Source organism: Humulus lupulus, chromosome 1, assembly GCF_963169125.1.
Source record: "Humulus lupulus chromosome 1, drHumLupu1.1, whole genome shotgun sequence".
Lineage (NCBI taxonomy): Eukaryota > Viridiplantae > Streptophyta > Magnoliopsida > Rosales > Cannabaceae > Humulus > Humulus lupulus.
In genome coordinates, this window is record NC_084793.1 from 201,701,251 (window position 1) to 201,723,067 (window position 21,817).

A 21,817-nucleotide genomic window follows, 5' to 3' on the forward strand; every position below is an offset into this window, starting at 1 on the left:
GCAAAGTTCTTGAGGTTCTTGATAAAGATGGTGAGTAAAAAATTATAAGGAAGAAAAAGAAGTTACTTATAGGGGCTGAGGTATGGCAAAAAGTGGCAATCATTACTTTTCATTTTCGAAACGTGGGGAAGTGTATAAGCCGTCAAATTGTTTTCTTGAAAACTGAAAATGCTTGATTAGACATAATTATGTCACGACTTTCAAAAACGCACGGGGATCCTGACAGATTTCGTGGGGCATATGAACGATTGTTTCCCTAAAGTTTCTTTATTGCTGGTCGCACCAAACAAACTTGGGGGGCAAATGTTATCCAAAAAACAAGCATGGATGACATGGCAGACATTTAATACACATGACTGATATCTGGCAGAATTCATGCTCGACTATCGACCAGGAAGATATCTATTGGCGCAACGCTCAATCTCTATATACGACCAGCCTGGTCGTATACACGCTATACACGGAGAAAATCTTATGCAGTTATGATCAAATCTGAAATTATCTCCCATGATATCCTGAGCATCCGATTATTTAGGAAATAATATCTGTAACAAATTAATGTAATCTTCTTTGAGCCTATAAATAGAGAAAGATAGCTCAAGGAAAGGAGACTTTTGCTTTCTGATTATCTGAGATTAGAGTTATTCTATTTGATATATTGTTTTATTCTTCAGAGGTTTGTGAAACTCATTGAACCCTAGTTCTTTGATCACTCCTTTGAATCCTATATCAATAACAGTTCAAGTGGACGTAGGTTGTTACCAGATTCTGGGGCCGAACGACTATAAACTCTTGTGTTCTTTATTGTTTTTGTCATGACATTCATTTCAACGCATTTGTCCACATCAAGCATATTTAACTCCGTGTTAGTTGACCAAAATCAGGATCAATAATTTATAAATATTAAAAAAAAATTAAATAAGTTAGAGATTTATAATTTTAAAATAAAATATCAAATGTTAAAGTTATATATATTTTAATTTTAACACCATAAGTAAGCAAAAATAAGCCCAAATAAAATTATGGCGTCCATACTCTTCTTCCGCGAAATTTCTTTCTTCTCTTCTTCTTCATTCCGCCAGCAACCCAAACTGCACCGACTCTCCCTCCTCAACTCCGGTCTCGACAGCGTCTTGCACTCATCATACCGTTTGGCAGCAGCTCCGCGCGACATCCTCAGCTTCACCAGCATACCGTTCGGCAACATCTCCTTTCGTCGTTCACCAGCAGTCTCCGGTCGTGGCAGCATCTCTCACTACGTTGTTCACCAGCGGCCTTCGTTCAAGTCAGACTCTTCTTTTATCTCCCCATATTTATTCATATATTTATATGTATATCGAAATTGGTGTTTGTATTTGTACAGTTATTAGTTTTTGGGAGTAATGTTCCAGTGTTTTTTGCCCCTGTCTTGGGAAATGCCTCTTTGATCGTAAGAAAAATATGTTTTTTTATTTGGAATATTAGGTATTTGGATTTATGCTTCTTATTTGTGCGATCATTTGTGTTAATGTTCTTTTGAATTTGTGGATTTTGAGTTGTGGGTTAATTTACTGAATAGTATGATGCTCTTTGTCCTTGATTTGATTCATGTAAATAAAACTTGTTATATTTATAGATACTGTACAGAAATTTTTGTTCATTTCGAAGCATGTTTTGTACATAAACTCTATCATTTTGTGTTTCTTTGGTGGCTCGTTTTAAAGCGTGTTCTTCTTGTGTGCTTTTTCTTTGTATGCGTTATATTCTTTTTTGAAGTTTGTGATTCCATTTTGTGCATTTTTCTTATCAAACCAGTGTTGTATCTGATGACATGCTTTTTGACATAACGTGGTCTGTTGTTTGATAACTATTTTTTTTTTTAAATCTCGGAAAATAAATCAAATTAGTATGATTCAAATTACAAAGCATTAAGAACTTTTCTCATTTTGTTGAGATCTTTGATCACAGTGGTCTGTTAACTTAAAATTGATTCAGTATATATTATAGGGACTCATTTTTTTTATTATTTAAAAAAAAAAAATTCAGCTCACAACAACTGACATGTTTGCTTTTATGTGCTCAGGGGCTCATTAATTGGACACCCAGTTGAAAATATTCGTATATGTTTAACAGATGGAGCTTCTCTTCCAGTGGATTCCAGCGAACTTGCATTTAAGTTAGCAGCAATATATGCATTTAGAAAGATTCTTTTATATGTCGTCTTTGTATTTTGATTGTGACAACCATATGTAATCTATTTTATCTTGCTTTTTCCTCCGGCTTAAATATTTGAATTGGTACTTATTTTAATTTTCTTTTTCTTGTAAACCAGTGTTATACAGCAGCAAGACCTGTGATATTGGAGCCTGTTATTCTGGTGGATTTGAAAGTACCCACAGAATTTCAGGGCACTGTTGCTGGCGATATTAATAAGTAGTGTTTCTACTATTGTACATAGTATATTGTTAAGGTTCCATACCAATATCCGTAATTGAAAATGGGTGTTCACATAATGCAGGAGAAAGGGTACAATTGTTGGAAATGAATAGGATGGAGATGATTTTGTTATTACTGCCCATGTAAGTCAATTATTTCCTATGTTAATTTTATCTAGATTGGACTTGACTGATCATTTAAGAACATGCTTTAGCTTAATAGTAATTCTCTGATATATTTATAAATAGAAGGTCAAGAGCTTTTTGTCTTTAAAATTTCAAAGACTGGTCGAGTTGTTATATCAAATCAAGCGCTCTTCACTAACTCCATACTGCATTAGAATTAATGACACTCATTGCGTTTTTCTATACCATGAATATTGCTAAAATATCAGATATATTAACTTACACATTGAGAAGAGATTCACTTTTCCTCTGAGGCAAGGTACCACTTAGGCTATTGTTTCGAAGAAACCTGAGTAACAAAACAAAATTACTTGCATTAATACTATAATAGTAGTTAACATGCACCATATCATATGACACAATCAAATGGAGACAAGGATATATTACAAAGCCTGAAGTGCACTCATGTTGAACTGAGAGTCTGGGATCTGTCCATTTAGCTTTAAAATTTTGTAGATAGATTTCTATTGAGCATGTTACTCACAATTGTACTAAAGAAGTTAGATTCACGAACGTTGATGGTATAGGCCCTTGAAAAGCGTTTCCTTGAAATATCATGCATTAACATAAACAAGTAGCTAACTATTCTCTGATATAGATGTTGCGATGTTATTAAAATACACATATCTGTTCAACTTGTCTTACAAGTTAGTAAGATTTGACCAACTTCTTATGAAGTCTGGTATCTTGCCTGTGAGTTCAGTATCTGATGCAAGTCTGTTAAAGAAAGATTTTTATTAGCTAGTCTCAATATAACTTTCTTAATTTTGATCCACTACTGTTGAGTATTTTACTGTGTTTGCCAAGTATTTATGTGAAATTAGTTTTAGTGTTCTGTGTAATGTATCAATATCACACGGCCTCTTTTTTTATAGTTTTTTTTTATGTAAATATATATATATATATGAGATGGCAGTTAGTTTTTTATTTTTATTCTTGGTTATTGATATGCAAAAAGTAGTGATTATAATTATTGAAATATTAGAAGTCAAATAATTATTAGTACTATACCAAATGTTACTGAGAGAATTATGAGCTAAAAGAAAAGAGAATATGTACAATACATCCAAAAAAAAATTGTGACTAGAAAAAGAAAATTACTTGAAAAGTAGTCAAAGTAAAAGTTTGAGACTAAAATATGTGGAATACAATTGCCTAATATATATATATATATATATAAATATATATATTTCTATACTATGTATCTACTATATATGATAAGTGTGTAGATAACATAAGTGGGCAGGTAACGAAATTTTTTTGTTTTAACGATTTTTTATTTTTTTAATGTTAACTTTAACGGAATATTCGTATATTTAACAGAATATTCTTATATTTAGCGGTAGTTTGTAAACACTTAAACTTAAATAAAATAAAATAAATAATTTTTGAGATATTTTACAATGATAATTATTTAAAAATAATAAAATCATACATTTATAACTTAAATAAAATTTATTTAAACTTAAACTTATTTATTAGAATAATATGATATTAAACATATAATAAAATTTAATGTCAATTAGCAACAATTTTTTTTTTTTAAAAGTAGCAAGGCACTTAAATTTAAAATCCACGCATAATATTTAATATTATATTAAACATATAATATATAATCTCTTGTTGTCACTCTCAAATTAAAAAACTACAACAAACATAAACTTAAATAAAAATAAATAAATTATTTAATTAAAATATAATATTTATTTAAAATTTATATGACATTAATATAAATTTAATAAAAATAATTAATAAATTTTATAAATTAAACTAATCAAACGTGAATAAGCTCCTCTGTCCTCCTTTTTCTTTATCTTTTTTTTATTTTTTATTTTGTTGTTTTCTAATATGTGTTTCATTTTTTTTTTCTGAATCTTTAATCCTAAAATTATGTGTCCGTTAGTTATATTATTTTGCTAACAACAAATATATTAAAATAAAGAACTTACTATATTTATATATAATGTGATAGAAAATTAATATTTACTTGGAGAAGTACAATATTTATTTATTTAGTTTATATATAGTTAAAATCTCTTCATTGACATTATATAAGTAATAGAAATAATTATTTACCTATTCCGATTTTTATACTTATACTTTTATTTTGAAAAATAAATTTACACTACAAATTTTTTTTTGACATGTTTACACTATTTATATATTTCTGAGAAATTTATTTACTTATTTTATATTGCGGCCGGTAGAGCCTAATCTTTCATGTATTAAGTTTGTTCAACTTATCTTATTAAAAATATAAAATATATTAATGATAATATAAATAAAATACAAAATAGTAAGGTGATAGTTTTTCGTAATTATTACATGGCGTGAATGAATTTTGTTTACTGTAAAGTTTTTGTTTTTATATGTATGTGACAAAAACACTGAAAAATATATTTATCTATGTTAGGCAACTTAAACGACAAAAACAATTGACATGTCATAAATACAGTAAAAATAGTAAAAAGTAGTATTATATATATAATAAATTAGTGTGTGAAAAAAAATAGCAAAAGCAAAATCACAATACAAAAAGACAGAAGAAGAATTACAACTAATGGATCTGTATTCAACAAACAATATAAAACTATCTCTTAAACTCAATTTCAATTAGTAAACATTACGCATAGTGATGCGGTAATTTGACTTAGTCAATTATATTTATTTTAGCCAATTACACTTATCATATTTTGAGTGCACATATCACTACTCTAATTCTCTAAGATCATATAAGTTATAAACAAATAATTTACAGCCTTTTAACACTAGTTACAAGTTTTTCAAACAAAAAAACATATAATTCCTCAATATTTAAATATTATTTTTTTTATATAATTTTAAGCATGAATATTTATACATTTAATAATACACTCAATTTTTTAAAATAAACAATTAATTAAGACTACTTTTTTTCCAAAAAAAAAAATATTGTTCCACCGACTTATTTCACAAATGCTCCAACTTGTCATTTATGTAATATATATACATATTTTGTTTGAAATATAATTTAACTCTCTTGAAAAAAAAAAAAATCTGCGAAGTTGTAAATAGTTGAATTAAATATTTAGAAAAATATTAGTTTACAATCAAATTGTTTTCTCACAATATATATATATTAATTTATTAAATAAAGAAAAATTGTAAGCGAAATAGAGGAGTGTCAAAAAACATAATAATAATAATAATAAAAATTTTAAACATTCAATTCAATTTCCAAGGCCAAGAGAAATAAATTATTAGTTATGAACTATTTGTTTATATTATTATTTACTTTCTTCACATACAAGAATTTAAAATAAAAATATATTTCTTCACTCATTCCTTTAGCAAAATGCTAGAAAAAAAGTAACATTTTTAACGAGTTGCTCGTGCCTTAGGCACAAGCTGTTAACTAGTATATATATATATATATACCTTTGAGAATGGTGTGTGTTGCTCTCGCTCCAAAGTTTTTCTCGCTCATATGTAAATTAGTTGGTTTAGAAAGAAAGGAAATGGTGGAAAAAGTGGTGTGAAGGGAAAGGTATATATGGAGTTAGGGGGCTTTGAGGACAGCCACGGGGCTTTGCCAAGTATTTATGTAAATCTTGACTAATCTCTTATCTATTAATCTTGACTAAATCTTGCTCATTTAACATGTTTAATAAAACATTCTCAGCATAGTAATAATCATGTACTATAATTGGGCCAAGCCCTAAACATAGACCGGGTGTAGTTTTCTTACCTCAGGTCCTATGTCAATAGTGTTTGACAATCCCCGAGTACGGTCCTTTCCTCCCAAGCCTAACGTTTCACCCTAGTCATAACCATAACAATGAATAACTATCAGGAAATGAACTAATAAAGGCTTCCACACCAATGTGACATCTTAGAATTTTACTTAGCCAGATAGTAGTAGCTTGTGTTGTAGTAATTTAGTTTCCGTGGTTATTGGTTCAAGCCGGGATTTAGTTGGAAACTCATAGAGATAGTTATGGATTTTATAAGTTTAGCCTATAGTTTAGAAATATTAATTTTAGCATAATGTTTGATTAATGCAGCTGGTCCTAGAAATGATATTTATTATAACCTAAGGTTTAGATAGAATAATTAAGAACGTGACACTTGTCACATGTATGTTTATTAATGATTTAAGGATTTTAGATGAATAAATGAATCAATGATAAACCTAGGAAGTCTTGAACATTCTCTCAGCTGTTAGGATCTCATTTTACTCAGTCAAACTAGTTTAAACAAATTCAAGTGTGCTGAAATTGTGCAAAAACGTGTTTGATATATCAGCATATGTGATATATCGCAGCTATAGGAGTCGATATATCGCCTATGATTGATACAAAAAATACGTCGACTTCGCACGAACGAAACCGTGGAGGCTCGGGATTATGGGGCAAGCGATATATCCCCTAGAGAGAGAGAGAGAGAGAGAGAGAGAGAGAGAGCCCTCTTTTGTTTGTGATACTCTGTTTTTCTTATCCCATGAGTTTATAAACTCAGCTGCCAAAATAGCCTAAGGGTCCCAAAAGACCAAGGTGCCCTCAAGGCAACTCTCTCCTCTCAACGCCCTTTGAGGGCAAAAACGTCAATTACACTTCTGTCTCATATAAAACTTGAAATTCCAAGTTAATTCCGCTAAACCTGGAATATCACTAATTTTCCTAAAATATGATTCATACTCTAGTGAGTCCTGGTAACTCACCGAATTACCAAAATACCCCTTGGGTCACCCTGAGTCGGGTATAAATTTCGCGTTGTGACCAAACCACTATCTTGCTCGAAAGAACCAACTCCTGCCGAATATATCAAATATATCCACATAATAATGTGATCTCAATCACATAATATCATATAATTACAATTAGACTCTCAACGAGTCAAAATTACAAATATGCCCATTTAATTAAAAGCGGGCCTGTTTCGCACATTTAATACACCTAAACATGCTTAATCAACTATATAATAATATAACACGTGCAATTCACATAATCACATCAATATTCAATTAATTAACATAATATACTAGTACTGCCCTCTCGGGTCCCTAATCAAGGCACTAAGCCTTATTAGGAATTTTGGGATGTTACAACTATTTTTTTCTTATAGAAATTTCACCCTTAAAATTTACCTGAACAACTCGAGATATTGGTTCCGCATGTCTGAATCTAATTCCCAGGTCACTTCCTCGACCTTGTTATTTCTCCATAATACCTTAACCAAAGGTATAATTTTGTTCCTCATTACCTTGTCCTTTTTATCCAGGAGTTGAACTAGTCGCTCCTCATATGACAACTCTGCATGTAGCTCTAGATCTTCGTAACTCAATACATGAGTTACATCTGACACATATTTGTGAAGCATCGAAATATGGAATACATTATGAACCCCTGATAGTGATTGGGGTAAAGCCAACCTATAGGCCACGTGACCAATCCTTTCTATGATCTCAAAAGATCCCACGAACCTAGGGCTCAATTTGCCCTTCTTCCTAAACTACTTCACCCCTCTCAGTGGTGAAGCACGGAGGAAAACATAGTCCCCAGTCTAGAACCCTACATCTTACACTTGGGATCAACGTAGCTCTTCTGTCTACTTTGAGAAGCGAACATCCGAGCTCTAATCTTCTCAATAGCCTCATTGGTCCTCTGAACAACTTCAAGACCCAGATAATACCTCTCACCCATTTCATCCCAATAGATGGGTGATCCACATTTCCTACCATATAGCATCTCACAAGGAGCCACTCCAATAGTCGACTGGTAGTTGTTGTTATAGGAAAACTCAATCAATGGTAAATATTTAATCCAAGACCCTTCAAAGTCCAACACCCATGCTCGTAGCTTGTCCTCTAATATATGTATCGTCCTCTCAGATTTACCATCTATATGAGGATGATAGGCGGTACTGAACTTCAATTGTGTACCCATAGCCTTTTGTAGACTCCCCCAAAACTTGGAAGTAAAAATGGGGTCCTGATCTGATACAATGGACCTAGGAGTCCCATGAAGGCACACTATCTCTTTCACATAAAGAATAACATATTGATCTACTGTAAAGTTTGTCCTTACTATCAAGAAATGGGCTGATTTGGTTTACTGATCCATAATCACCCATACTGAGTCATGCTGACCCACTATCCTGGGTAACCCCACTACGAAGTCCATAGTAATGTCCTCCCATTTCCACTCAGGGATGCCAAAAGGCAGGATCAGTATCTCAAGCTATTCAGGTAAATTTCGAGGACGAAATTCTCAGTAGGAGGGGATAGTTGTAACGACCCAAAATCACTAATATGGCTTAAGGGCCTAGATTAGTGTGCCAGAGGGGCATAATTGGTTTATTTGTGAAATTATTAATTTAATGCATGATTATATGATAAGCATACTTGTATGGTTATATGAATGTAAATGTGATTATATGTTATATTTGTGAGTTCCACATTATTATGTGGGTAAATTTGTAGCATGCCACTTGAGGCGATCCTAGGGAGCTAGTTAGCGGGAAAGTCACAACGAGGCTTAATGCTTGACTTGGGGAAAGTCAAGGGATATTTCGGGTATTGGATGGTCATTTAGGTTATTGGGTTTTGGAAATAAATAATTGGAGATATATTTGAGGTTAGGAAGTTTAGGTGGGAATACTGAGGAATTTTACCATTTTTCCCTCGGAGACGTTTCTGGCACCCCGAGCCTTGAGATTAACTTAATTGCTTAAAGATAGACTAAAGAAACTTTAGAAAACAGTAGAACACAAGTTAAACCGACCTTTCCCTCTTTCTCCTTTTCTCTTTCAAGGAAAATCACTGAAAACTAAGGAGATTTGGCTGGGAATCCAGTGATTAGAGCTGAGGATTTGGAGGATTAACACAGTGGAAGATAGGGAATCTAACTAAAAACTAAGGTAAGCACTGAATTGAAGTTTTTGATCAGTTGATTATGAAGTTTTGGGGCTGAATTCTAAGAGTTCTTAGGTTCTTAACTTCAAGAGTAAATTAAGACAGCAAGCTTAGGAATTAGCTCAGAATTTGCTTAGAAGAGTGGTTCTGCAGTGAAGGTAAGCTTGAATTTATGATTTAATGTTTGAATTCTAGTGTTTTCTTGACTGATTTTAGAGTTCTTGAGTGTGTGGGTTTCAGAAATCAAAGTGGTGTTTTGATGATTTTTTAGATTAGGTTTCTGTTGGCTTAAGCTTCTGAAATCATGCATGAATGTTTGTGATAGTTGTGGTATATAATTGGGATGGTTTTGGGTGGTTTTGAGTGAGGCTTGAGAGTTAAAAATGGAGGTTTTTCTTGGTTTGAAGGGGTCGGGCCGCGGCATAGTTCTTGGTGAGCCGCGGCCCTTTGAAGCTGATGGATGTTGGAGATGGAGGGTGGGCCGCAGCATGGTCTATGTAGGGCTGCGACCCGTGTCTGGTTCTAAGCCTAGATGGGCTCTGTTTTGGGGCCATGCCGCGACATAGGAGGCTTGAGTCGCGACCCTTAAGGGAATTTGGGATTTTAAGCATGAGAATTTAACCTAGGGTGCTCAGGATCGATTCTACTACTGTGTTTGGTGGAATTCGATGTTCCAGAGATTAGAACCTAATCTAGAAGCCCTTTTACAATTATTAATGGTATCCCTTATCTTGGTTGTGACTAGGTATAACCTAGGGGCTCGGGAAACGGATCATCCTCAAGAGGCATCTCGCGTAACCAGTACACTTGGAAACTATAGGTAAGAAAACTGCATTCGGTTGTGGATTTATAATGGGACTAAGGGTTCCCTGTCTTGTATGCTTTATAGAGGATGATATTATGCCATGTAAATAGTAAACAAATGGCCTAAGAGTGCCGGAGTTTACATTAGCGCACAGGGCGCGACTCGACCACTGGTAGCTGAGGACAGCTTGTTATACACTGAGCTCGGTTTAAGCGGACTGGAGTCAGTGGGGTAAACAGAGGGTGCGACCTAAGGTGTCGACCCTGATTATCATGTGATCTGATTGTTATTATTGATTGGTGGATTTGTCATGTTGAATAGCTGAGTGTCGATTGGTTGAATCTTTGGTTATATCTACGTGCTATGTGATTAGTGTGGTGTGTTAAGTGTATGATCATGCGTAAAGGGTTATTCAATTGTTATCATCGTTTCTTATATAATGTTGTGTTTTCTTGCTGGGCCTTGACTCACGGGTGCTTCGTGGTGCATGTAAAGGCAAGGGCAAGCTTGATCAGCCCTGATTCGGAGAGCTCTGAGAGCGGAATGTCCATGATCAGCTGCTCAACCGCCACAGTTTAAGAGGAGACAGGAACATGAGAACCATAAATGTTTGTTTTGCCCTTAGAGTGGCCAGTGGTTGATTGTACTCTGGAAATTTTGTAAACTAACTTTTTAAACGTTGTTTCTTTTGGGATCCCTTGTGTAAAATATTTGATTATATGAAAAGTATCTTTTGAGACCAAAACCCTTTAATCCTAGCTCATTAATGGTTTTAGCAACACGTTTTTAACTAAATGACTTTATTAGCAAGTCCTGCACCCTTATAAATACACAGTGTAGCGGTCTTGGCTATCCAGGGCGTTACAACTTGGTATCAGAGGGTCTTAGGTTTAAGGGTTCCTGAAGACCGGCTGGACGTGTACATTCGCTGCTAGAGACAAGCTTGATGCAGGGTTTGGTAATGTGTATATGTGCTTATGTGCTTGTATGCTTGGAAAGAAATGTGATTCTTGTTATCTGTTGGATTAATATGAAGCATGAGATACTGATAGGGCCTAGCCCTTGATTGCTGTGTGAAAATATTGAGGCATGTTTATTAGCATCGCCATGCATGTAAATGAATATTTGAATGATTAACTGCATATTGTGAATATATGGATAAATGCTTATATCTTGGTTGTTTGTGATTGATTATGTTTCATTGGTGGATTTTGGAGAAGCGTTTTACCCTGTCGTCATGGTCGGACTGCCGAGTCGTTAATTGCAGATTGACTTGGATAGTATGCGTCCAAGAAAATCTACATGACTAGCCGGCACTAGGTCTGGGACCAGAGGTGATGATCAGGGCCAGATTCCCCCGCCAGTTCCAGAAAACTGGCAGCAGATTATGGCAGAGATGCAAGCGCAATTACAGAGCCAAGATGAGTAGATTCGTCTTCTGCGACAGTAGGCTCCAGCAGGGAGTGTTGCACCTATTGTGCCACCTGTAGTGGCACTAGTTATTCAGCCAGCAGAGGTTGGGAACAGGTGGGAGCCATTGTATGAGCGGTTCCGGAAGCAGCATCTCCCAACTTTTGAGGGAGGACCTAACCCACTGAAGGCCGAGCAGTGGATGACTATGATTACTACTATCCTGGACTTCATGAGCATAGAGGGACACGACAGAGTGGCCTGTGCCACATATATGCTGAGAGAGGATGCCCGCATCTGGTGGGAAGTGGCATCACAGACCAGGGACGTCACTGCTTTGAGTTGGGAAGGATTTAAAGATTTGTTTAGTCAGAATACTACAATGTTGCCATCAGGGCAGCAAAAGTTAATGAGTTTGTGGGATTGGTGCAAGGCAACATGTCAGTTACTGAGTATGCCCTAAAATTTGATAGATTTGCGAAATTTGCACCAGACCTTGTGCCTATTGATGCTACTAGGCAAGACAGATTCATTAGGGGGCTTAATGCTATGATAGACTGGGATGTAAGGATTACAACGGTACCTGGGGGAAAAACTTATGCCCAGGCCGTTGAGAAGGCTCTTACCGTTGAGGAAGCGGAGAACAAGATTTGGAAGGAAAGTGCAGCGAGGCGCAAGGGTCGCAGAGTGGTTGTAATGCCCCGGATTCCCTATTATGGTTAACGGCTGGATTTGTAGGCCGGGAGGGCCATAATTGTTTAATTATGCCATTGAATGCGTTTATGCATGTTTATGAGAATTATATTATAATATAATGTCAATTGTATGCATGTCGGTGATATATGTTGGGACCACATTATGATGTGGGTTTGCTCGAGCTATTCGACTTGAGACGATCGTAGAATATTGATTAGCGGTTTAGTCACAACAGGTGTAAGAGCCGGGGCTTGGGTTGAGTCTCGGGGTGATTCTGATGGTTAGAGCGTTACCGAGAGATAAAGGGTAACGGGACGTGAATTATTGGTGTTTATGATTATTGAGAATAGCGGGAGTTGGAGAGCGTTAATTATGATTAACGAGTTAGGAGGAAAGTACCAAAAATGCCCTTGGGAGCCTTTAGAAAGTATTAATTGACCTAGGGATAAAATGGACATTTCACCCCTAGGATAGATATAACTCTTGGCTGAAGTAAGTAGTGGAAAAAAAACAGAGTGTGTAAAGGAGTTCTCCCGTACCTTCTTTTCTTCATTGTTCTTTGTGGTTTTTGAACCAATTTTGAGGATTCAAGCTTGAGGAGCAAGCCTTGGGAGTTTAGGAGTGTGTTCCACCATTGAAGGCCATCATAAGCCAAGCTTTGGGTAAGTTTCTAACCATGGTTTTCTCTGGTTCGCCCTGTTTTGGTTTTGTTTTGCAGCTGAGTTTTCTAGGATGAATTCATGGTTTTGTTGGGAGTTTTGGCTAGGGTTCCCATGCTTGTGATGTTTGGGGTGTGTTAGGATGGTTTTTGGGTTCTTTTGGCATCAAGAATAGGATTTGGAAGCTTGGAAATCGAGTTAGAATCGAAGAAGTTGAAGAAGGTCGGTTTAGGGGTGTTTGGGCCTGGAGGTAGCGCTACAGCGCCCACCCTAGGGCGCTATAGCGCTCCTCAGGAGGTTTTCTGGCTCTTGGGAGGTTCTGTGTTGAGCGCTGTGGCGCTAGGGGTTGAGCGCTGTGGCGCTAGGGGTTGAGCGCTGTAGCGCTACCCTGTTCCTTCCAAACCCCGTTTTGAGTGTTTTTAAGGGTTTTTGACTTGGGGCTTCAATCCTTAAGGCCCGGGATCGAATCTACTCACCGTGTGGGCATGTTTCAAGGTCCCGAGGGTGGTGCTTAGGTTAAGACCCTATTTTTGTGGATACTCATTAATGGAGGTTATAATTGGTTGTGATTAGGTAACTGCTAAGGAACTAAAAGATCGATCGTTCTCAGGGGTCGTCTTTATCATACTTCTCACTCGAACTTGAGGTAAGAAAACAGTGTATGGATATAGTTGCACCCTGTACAGGTATATGACATGCATGGTTTGATATTGAGGCATGTTGGTTGATACATGTGAACGTGGATTGCATATAAAATGCTAATGAATGCTGATTACCTGTTTAAGACATTGACTAGTCAGAGACCGACTCTAAAGTCGATGATCACGCATTGAAAGGCCCTATGGCATTAATGCGGGACCGACTCTAAGGTCGAAGAACTTATAAGCGCTTGCCTGGTCTACGACCAGATGTCTATAGCCAAGGTATATGACCCTGGTGACCGTCAGTCACGTGGCTAAGGGACGTTGTCCATAGCTTCGACTCTAGAGTCGTGAGGAAGGTTATGTTGGTGACTAATCACCATGCACCTGTCCTGATCGAACATATGAAAGAATCACTTAACCGTTAAGCCCTGGTGACCCTATCGTCACATGGCTAGAGGGAGCGATGCTCGTTATTGTGACTTCTGGTTATTGTCACCTATTTACTGGACTGATGGTCTTGAATGGTTATTATGATCGCTGTTGATATTATATCATGTTTTACTGTGTTTTCTTGATGGGCCTTGACTCATGGGTGCTACGTGGTGCAGGTAAAGGGAAGGAAAAGCTTAACCAGCCCTGAGTGGAGAGCTTGGGCGATGTTGTGTACATACAGGGCCGCTTGACCGCCACGGTCAAGGAGTTCTCAGAGGGACTAGGGGTTTACCTTATTTTTGCTGCTTAGGCCGGCGGGGATTGTAAATTTGGAACTGTAGCGACTCTTTTGTATTACAAACCACTTGTAAATATTTTGAAAGGCTCATGAGCAGTTTATTTACTTAATGAAGTGTACCCTTTCCTTTTTATTGGTTTTTCACCTTAACCTGATAATAACGCTTAGATCACATTTTTAACCAAAGGACTCGGGTAGCGGGTCAAATTTCCGGTTCACCGTAACTGTTCTGGGGTAACCAGGGCATTACATTGGTGCCTCCTTATTCTAGGTCAGGTAGGGGCGGAGGCCCCAATGATGTAAAGAGGAACACCCCTGACACTTCGACCACTGCTGGTCCTTATAGGAGGGGTCAGGGTGGTCAGGCGGCTGTCAGGGCGGTAGAGAGCCATGGAGGAGTTACCCGGAGTGCCCGAGGTGTAGAAGACGCCATTAGGGCGAATGTCGGGCCAAGGCTTGCTATGTGTGTGGGATAGTGGGGCATCTCAAGAAGGACTGCCCAACAGTGAAGAAAGGGGAAGCAGGAAAGGTGGATAGCTTGACTCGAGCTTGAGTATTCACCTTGACACAGGTAGAGGCCGAGGCTAGTCCCTCGGTAATGACAGTTCACCTTTCTAGCGCTGGCTCTCCTTTTACTGTATTGATTGACTCTGGTGCTACACATTCCTTTTCTTCTAGTAAAGTGATTGATAGATTGTGTAGACCTAGTGAGTATCAGATTGCGGGGTTTGGGATTTTATTGCCTACTGGGGAACTGGTAGTTTCTAGGAGGCGGATCAGGGCACTGTCAGTGATAGTTGATAGTAGGGAGCTTTTAGTTGACTTGATTGAGTTAGATATGGAGGATTTTTATATGATCTTGGGGATGGATTGGCTGGTCAGGTATGGGGCTACTATTGACTGCAGGAAGAAGATGGTGACTTTTGAGCCTTCGGGCGAGGATCCTTTTGTCTTCGTGAGTGCGGTGTGTGGACCCCGTGTACCCATGATATCAGCGTTAAGAGCCAGAGACTTGTTACAAGGTGGATGTATAGGTTTTCTGGCTAGTGTGGTGGACACTACCAGGGGTATGCCAGCAGGGCCGGGGGAGACCAGGGTGGTTCGTGAGTTTTTGGATGTATTCCCTGAGGAGCTACCAGGGTTGCCACCACGTAGGGAGATTCAGTTTGTTATTGAGTTAGCACCGGGAACAGAGCCAGTATCAAGGGCACCATATAGAATGGCACCAACAGAGTTGAAGGAACTGAAGATACAACTACAGGAACTTCTGGATTTGGGATTCATCAGGCCTAGCTACTCTCCATGGGGCACTCCAGTGTTGTTTGTTAAGAAGAAGGCCGAGACTATGAGGATGTGCATAGACTACAGGGAATTGAATAAGTTGACCATCAAGAATAGGTACCCTATACCAAGGATCGATGACTTGTTCGATCAGCTGCAGGGAAAGACGGTGTTCTCAAAGATTGATCTTTGATCTGATTATCACCAGCTGAGGATCAAAGATGAGGATATACCGAAGACGGCCTTCCGAACACGGTATGGGCACTATGAGTTCTTGGTCATGTCTTTTGGTTTGACCAACGCCCCAGTAGCTTTTATGGATTTAATGAACAGAGTGTTCAAGGACTTCTTGGATCAGTTCGTCATTGTCTTCATCGACCACATTTTAGTATACTCTAGTTCAGAGGCAGAGCATGAACGACATCTTCGACAGGTTTTACAGAGGTTAAGGGAGCATCGGTTATATGCCAAATTTAAGAAGTGTGAGTTTTTGTTGCTAGATGTGACTTTCCTTGGGCATACAGTTGGCACAGAGGGGATTAAGGTAGATCCATCCAAGGTGGAAGCAGCGAGAGATTGGCCGAGGCCAAGGAAGACCTCAGAGGTGCGGAGTTTCCTCGGGTTAGCAGGTTACTACAGGCGGTTTGTAGAGGGATTCTCGAAGATTGCTTCACCAATGACAGAGTTGACACAGAAGAATCAAAGGTTCGTTTAGTCAGAGAAGTGTGAGGACAGTTTCCAGGAGCTGAAGCGACGACTTGTTACTGCACCTATATTGAGTCTTCCTTCAGAAGAAGGAAAGTTTGTGGTATACAGTGATGCATCGAGGATGGGCTTGGGCTGTGTGTTAATGCAGAATGAGAAGGTTATAGCTTATGCGTCACAACAGCTGAAAAAGTGTGAGCAGCGGTATCCTACCCATGATTTGGAACTGATAGCAGTGGTATTCGCACGGAAGGTATGGCGACATTATTTGTATGGGGAGAAGTGCGAGATATACACTGGTCATAAAAGTTTGAAGTATTTCTTCACCCAGAAGGATCTGAACATGAGATAGAGGCGTTGGTTGGAGTTGGTTAAGGATTATGATTGCGATATTCTTTACCACCCAGGGAAAGCCAATGTAGTGGCAGATGCATTGAGCCGGAGGGGCTCGGGGCAGATATTTAGTTCTGTTCAGATCTCCAGAGAGTTAGCTGATGAGATGACCAGTGCAATGATAGAGCTGGTGGTGGGCCGGTTGGCCAATGTTTCTTTGCAGTCAACCTTGCTAGAGCGGATCAAGGAGGGTCAATTAGTAGACGTGCAATTACAGGAAGTTAGACAGCATGTCTTAGCAGGGACAGCTAAGGACTTTTCTGTTTCTGAGACGGATATTCTTTGATATCTGGGACGGATTTGTGTTCCGGCAGATGAAGGGATCAGGCGAGAGATACTGGATGAGTCTCATACTACTCCATACTCGCTTCATCCGGGTACCACGAAGATGTATCAGGTTCTACAGACATTATATTGGTGGCCCGGGATGAAAAAGGATGTGGTGGAGTATGTGGCGAGATGTTTGACATGTCAGCAAGTGAAGGCTGAGCATCAGCGACCAGCATGATTGCTTCAGCCTTTGGGTATTCTAGAGTGGAAGTAGGAGGACATTACCATGGATTTTGTGGGAGGTCTACCCAGGACAGTGGAACTTTATGACTTGGTGTGGGTGATAGTGGACAAATACACTAAGTCAGCTCATTTTCTGCCAGTAAAGTCGACTTACAAAGTGGAACAGTATGCAGCGTTATATGTTAGGGAGATAGTTCGTCTCCATGGGGTTCCTAAGTCTATTGTATCTGATCGAGACCCAATCTTTACCTCCAAGTTCTGAGAAGCTCTGCAGAGAGCCATGGGGACTTAGTTGAAGTTTAGCACAACCTTTCATCCTTAGACTGATGGACAGTCTGAGAGGACGATTCAGGTGTTGGAGGATATGCTTAGGGGGTGTGTGATTGACTTCGAGGGATCTTGGAGTAAGTATCTCCCGTTGATTGAATTTTCATATAACAACAGTTACCAATCTACGATTGGAGTGGCCCCTTATGAGATGCGAATAGACAGAAAAGCTACGCGAATCTCAAGCGTAGAGACGTGGAGTTCCAGGTTGGGGACCACGTGTTTCTGCGAGTCTCACCACTGAGAGGGGTGATGAGGTTTGGAGTAAAGGGCAAGCTGAGCCCTCGATTTGTTGGACCTTTCGAGATTCTAGAAAAGATTTGACAGGTGGCTTACAGGTTGGCCTTGCCACCATCGTTGTCGGGAGTGCATGATGTATTCCATGTCTCTATGTTGTAGAAGTACGTCTCAGATTCAACGCATGAACTGAAGTATGAGGACTTAGAATTAAAGATAGACTTGTCTTATGAGGAGCGACCGGTTTAGATTCTGGATCGGAAGGACAAAGTTCTATGGAATAAGACGATTCCGTTAGTTAAAGTGTTGTGGAGGAATAACAGGGTCGAGGAAGCGACTTGGGAGCTAGAGACGGTGATGCGGGATCAGTATCCCGAGCTATTCAGGTAAATTTTGAGGACGAAATTCTCAGTAGGAGGGGATAGTTGTAACGACCCAAAATCACTAATATGGCTTAATGGCCTATATTAGTGTGCCGGGAGGGCATAATTGATTTATGTGTGAAATTATTAAATTAATGCATGATTATATGATAAACATGCTTGTACGGTTATATGAATGTAAATGTGATTATATGTTATATTTGTGAGAACCACATTATTATGTGGGTAAATCTGCAACATGCGATTTGAGGCGATCCTAGGGAGCTAGTTAGTGGAAAAGTCACAACGGGGCTTAATGCTTGACTTGGGGCAAGTCAAGGGATATTTCGGGTATTGGATGGTCATTTAGGTTATCGAGTTATGGAAATAAATAATTTGAGATATATTTGAAGTTAGGAAGTTTAGGTGGGAATACTGAGGAATTTTACCATTTTTCCCCCGGGGACGTTTCCGGCACCCCGAGCCTTGGGATTAACTTAATTGTTTAAAGATAGACTAAATAAACTTTAGAAAATAGTAGAACACAAGTTAAACCGACCCTTCCCTCTTTCTCCCTTTCTCTTTCAAGGAAAATCACTGAAAACTAAGGAGATTTGGCTGGGAATCCAGTGGTTAGAGCTGAGGATTTGGAGGATTAACACAGTGGAAGACAAGGAATCTAACTAGACACTAAGGTAAGCACTGAATTGCAGTTTTTGATCAGTTGATTATGAAGTTTTGGGGGCTGAATTCTAAGAGTTCTTAGGTTCTTAACTTCAAGGTTAAATTAAGGCAGCAAGCTTGGGAATTAGCTCAGAATTTGCTTAGAGGAGTGGTTCTGCAGTGAAGGTAAGCTTGAATTTATGATTTAATGTTTGAATTCTAGTGTTTTCTTGATTGATTTTAGAGTTCTTGAGTGTGTGGGTTTCAGAAATCAAAGTGGTGTTTTGATGAGTTTTTTAGATTAGGTTTTTGTTGGCTTAAGCTTCTGAAATCATGCATGAATGTTTGTGATAGTTGTGGTATATAATTGGGATGGTTTTGGATGATTTTGAGTGAGGTTTGAGAGTTAAAAATGGAGGTTTTTCTGGGTTCGAAGGGGTCGGGCCGCAACATAGCCGCGGCCCTCTGAAGCTGATGGATGTTGGAGATAAAGGGCATGTAACGACCCAAATTCGCTAATAAGGCTTGAGGGCCTTGATTAGCGTGCCAGGAGGGCACGAAGGGATTCATGTGTGATTTCATGAGTTAAATGCATGGTTATGATTTAAAGCATGTTATTTGGCTATTTGTTTAACTGAGATGCATGGCTATGTTTACTAGTATGCATGTAGGCCCGGATCGTGTTAGAAGGGCGTAATTGTAAGTTTGGCCATGTTGGGCATAACTGTGTTGGTATGTGATAATTGTATTCCGTGAATTGTACCACGTGAGTGTGGTTTTATTATTGTGATGCACGTGCCGAGACGGTCCTAGAGAGCTAGTTAACTTCAGAGTCACAACGAGATTTTGTACCCGGCTCGGGAGGAGCCTACGGGTACCTCGGGAATTTTATGATTAAGTTGAGATTTAGCGGGTAATGGTTATTGGAGATTTAGTAACCTGGGTAACCATTAGTTACTGCTGTGAGTAACAAGTTTAGTTGGAAAATGGTAAAATTGAAATATTAGTGAAAGGACTAGAGTACCCTTGAGGACTTAGTTGGGAAAGGATCATTTGGAGGGGTAGCATGGTCATTTGGCAAGGGTAATAGGCAATTCTCAGCTGGGTTTTAGTGGGTCACGGTTTGGGTATTTAGGGGCATTTGTTGGTCTTGATAGAGTTGGAAGAGAAGAGAAAAGAGAAGGAAAAGTTAGGGCATGAAGAAGAAGAAGATGAGTGGAGGAGCTGAATTGGAGACTTAGGAGATGAAGGAAGCTTAGGGATGGATTCTCCATTTGAGGTAAGGAATTTTATACACATTTAAGGCTTGTTTCTGTTATGGTTTGATGAATTTAAGCATGGTTTAAGTTTGGTTTTGGGTTTTATATTTTCTGAAGTTGAAAATCAAAGATGTGGATTTTGGGGATTTGATTGTGTGTTTGGTTTCTTTGATTGTGTTTCTGAGTTGTTAAATGGTCTATTTGAAGTTTGGAATTGGGTTTTGGGGGTTTAGGTTTTGTTTGGGCTGTTTTGGAGATGTTTTGGATGATGAAATGCAGGGGAAAAACCCAGTTTTTCTGGGTTCGCGTTGGGGTGCCGCGGCCCTGTTCTTGGGCGCCGCGGCGCAAGGCTGAAGGCAGGAGGGGATGGGGCCTCTTACTTGATTAGCGCTGCGGCCCTGTAGGGCTGAGCCGCGGCGCTAGGCCATTTTTAGGGGTTGGAAATTTGCATTTTTCAGCTTTTGCTCCGGGGGTTCGGGGGATGTTTCCGATAAATTGTTTTAGGAATTTGGGAGTTCCGAGAGTGTGGGTTTGGTCCCGGGAGGCGGTTTTTGATTTGATTAGTATTGAGGGACGTTTCTTGTGTGTTGTGACTAGGTTTTGGTGAGGCTCGTGCTAGAGGACCGTGCTCGCGGCTTTAGTGCATTAGGAGGCTCGGAATACAGGTAAGAAAACCGTGACACCCGAGAATAGGGCATGGCCCCAGATTGTATTATGTGCAAATGTTTAACCTTAAATGAATCATGATGTGTGTGAATGATTATTTCGAATGTACTATATGTGTGATTATGATGAAATGAACGGCAAGGGCTGAGTACGGCGTAGGCCGGGGCGGCCGTGGGGCCGAAAGTAACACACATCACATGGGATGCTTATATTCAGGGTGGGACCCAAGGGATACATGAGTTATCCTCGCGGTGAGAACCGAAACCCCAGGCTTTGGTAAGGCCTCTGGGGCGGCATGGCCGTGCTTGTTTATTATGATGGCTTTCCTATTTATCAGTGAATTATGCCAGCTATATGAATTGCATATGTTATGTATTATTTGGGTTTTCTTGCTGGGCTTCGGCTCACGGGTGCTCCGTGTGGCAGGTAGAAGCATGGACTGAGTCAACCAACCATGAGTACGGAGAGCGTGAAGCGACGCGTACATGTTTGGCCTGCCCGACTGCTTTGGTTGGGGGTTTATTCGAAAATGGCTGTAATAATCTATGATTTTATAACTGATCAATTGTAAACTTATTTTGAGATGTAAATAGTTTTCAAACTTTATTTTGGGATCCCAAATGTTTAATACTAGAAGTTTTATTGAAACGACGCATTTTTCTAAGATTACAGCCTTAACTTCTAATTAGTCACACTTTTGTTTAAAAACCTCGGTTAGCGAGTTCATTGCACACTGTTTTGTCTTAAAACTCACTTAGTAACGGCTCTAAGGAAGTAGGGCGTTACAGGGCGGGCCGCGACATGGTCTATGTAGGGTCGCGGCCCGTGTCTGGTTCTGAGCCTAGATAGGCTCTGTTTGGGGGCCATGCCACGACATAGGAGGCCTGAGCTGCGGCCCTTAAGGGAATTTGGGATTTTAAGCATGGGAATTCAACCTAGGGTTCTCGGGATCGATTCTACTACCGTGTTTGATGG

The 21,817-nt window shown here is 38.9% G+C and overlaps 1 protein-coding gene across 6 annotated transcripts; it reads left to right on the forward strand.

Annotated features, from left to right (window-relative positions):
- The first annotated feature begins 1,005 nt into the window (after positions 1-1,005).
- On the forward strand, positions 1,006-21,493 carry LOC133802497 (uncharacterized). Of its 6 annotated transcripts, none has more exons than XR_009877375.1 (5): positions 1,006-1,285; positions 2,063-2,155; positions 2,312-2,412; positions 2,498-2,558; positions 21,269-21,493. XR_009877375.1 is itself a non-coding variant. In XM_062240821.1 (3 exons), exons 1-3 carry the CDS (start codon positions 1,023-1,025, stop codon positions 2,334-2,336), a joined length of 381 nt encoding a protein of 126 aa, XP_062096805.1. In that variant the 5' UTR covers positions 1,006-1,022; the 3' UTR covers positions 2,337-2,492. The 6 variants fall into 6 exon arrangements, 2 of the variants coding, with proteins under 2 accessions (XP_062096805.1, XP_062096799.1); XR_009877374.1 differs by lacking the exon at positions 21,269-21,493 and adding an exon at positions 14,315-14,546; XR_009877373.1 differs by lacking the exon at positions 21,269-21,493 and adding an exon at positions 10,793-14,306.
- The last annotated feature ends 324 nt before the right edge of the window (positions 21,494-21,817 follow it).